This window comes from Cenococcum geophilum (assembly GCF_001692895.1).
Source record: "Cenococcum geophilum 1.58 unplaced genomic scaffold K441scaffold_6, whole genome shotgun sequence".
Lineage (NCBI taxonomy): Eukaryota > Fungi > Ascomycota > Dothideomycetes > Gloniales > Gloniaceae > Cenococcum > Cenococcum geophilum.
Window position 1 is genome coordinate 1,386,863 of NW_027137564.1, and position 1,002 is coordinate 1,387,864.

General features: G+C 48.3%; 1 protein-coding gene across 1 annotated transcript; it reads right to left on the bottom strand.

Moving 5' to 3' along the window:
* Positions 1 to 392: 392 nt before the first annotated feature.
* Positions 393 to 795, bottom strand: K441DRAFT_288592 (uncharacterized protein). Its single transcript, XM_067640970.1, has one exon. It carries the CDS (start codon positions 675 to 677, stop codon positions 465 to 467), a length of 213 nt encoding a protein of 70 aa, XP_067508095.1. The 5' UTR covers positions 678 to 795; the 3' UTR covers positions 393 to 464.
* Between the last annotated feature and the right edge of the window lie 207 nt (positions 796 to 1,002).

The window sequence follows — 1,002 nt, forward strand, 5'->3', positions numbered from 1 at the left end:
AGATTGGCTGATTAAAAACGACTCAGCTTTTCTTAAGCTTTGGCTTCAATATAAAGCTGAACCAGAGACCTCAATTACGTCACCAACTCAGTCACCAACTCAGCGGCAAAAACCATCGCATGCGGCGTCCGGTAGAGACGACTACATTNGAGCCAACACTCGTGGCTCTCAAGGCCTTATTGACCTCGATGAGTACGAAGCTTGGAGAGTTCAAGAGCCTCTCAATCACGATCATCCGCTTGCGAGCGATCCTATATTATATTGGTGGCAGGAGCGATCAACTCGGCCAAAGCTCTCAAAGATGGCTCTTGATATATTGACAACACCAGCTACAAGCGATAACTGCGAACGAGCCTTTAGTGAAGCTGGTGATCTTTTAGAGCCACGTCGCTCAAGGCTTCGGCCTGATCTTATTGCTGCCTTGCAGTGTAATCGTAGCTACAAAAGGATGGGCTTCAAAAGATCTAGTACAGATGGTAAGTGAGCCACGATCTACATAGGCGATAGCTAACATCTAGGTGCTTCAAAAGTAGAAGCCTTATCACCAGAGCCTCTCTCAAAGTCTCTCTCAAAGTCTCCCTCAGAGCCTCGCTCAAAGCCTCCCTCAGAGCCTCCCTCAGAGCCTCCCTCAAAGTCTCGCTCAAAGCCTCCCTCAAAGCCTCCCTCGAAGCCTCCATCAACGCGTTCCTCAAAGCCGCTCTCAACACCTCGCCAAGCTTTGCGATAACTACCCCTACGTAACTACATTATATAACTACGAGTCGGGCCGCGGAGGAGAGATTTTGGGGTGGCCTACAGCCTCAATTTTGTATATAACACCAAGACTTCTATACAAAATTCAATCAAGCGGGCAAGCAAGCCAAGCAAGCCGACAATTTTGGCCAAACAAGCCAAGCAAGCAAGCTCAAGGTGTTAAAAATTACAAGCCAGCAAGCTGAGCCTGCTCAGCTTGGCTCGCTTGCTTATTCCCAACTCTGACTGGAAGTTATAGACGCGAATATA

Bases quoted from the DNA above. Each gene is read 5' to 3' on its own strand.
- K441DRAFT_288592 (XM_067640970.1), bottom strand. From the start codon at position 677: ATGGAGGCTTCGAGGGAGGCTTTGAGGGAGGCTTTGAGCGAGACTTTG.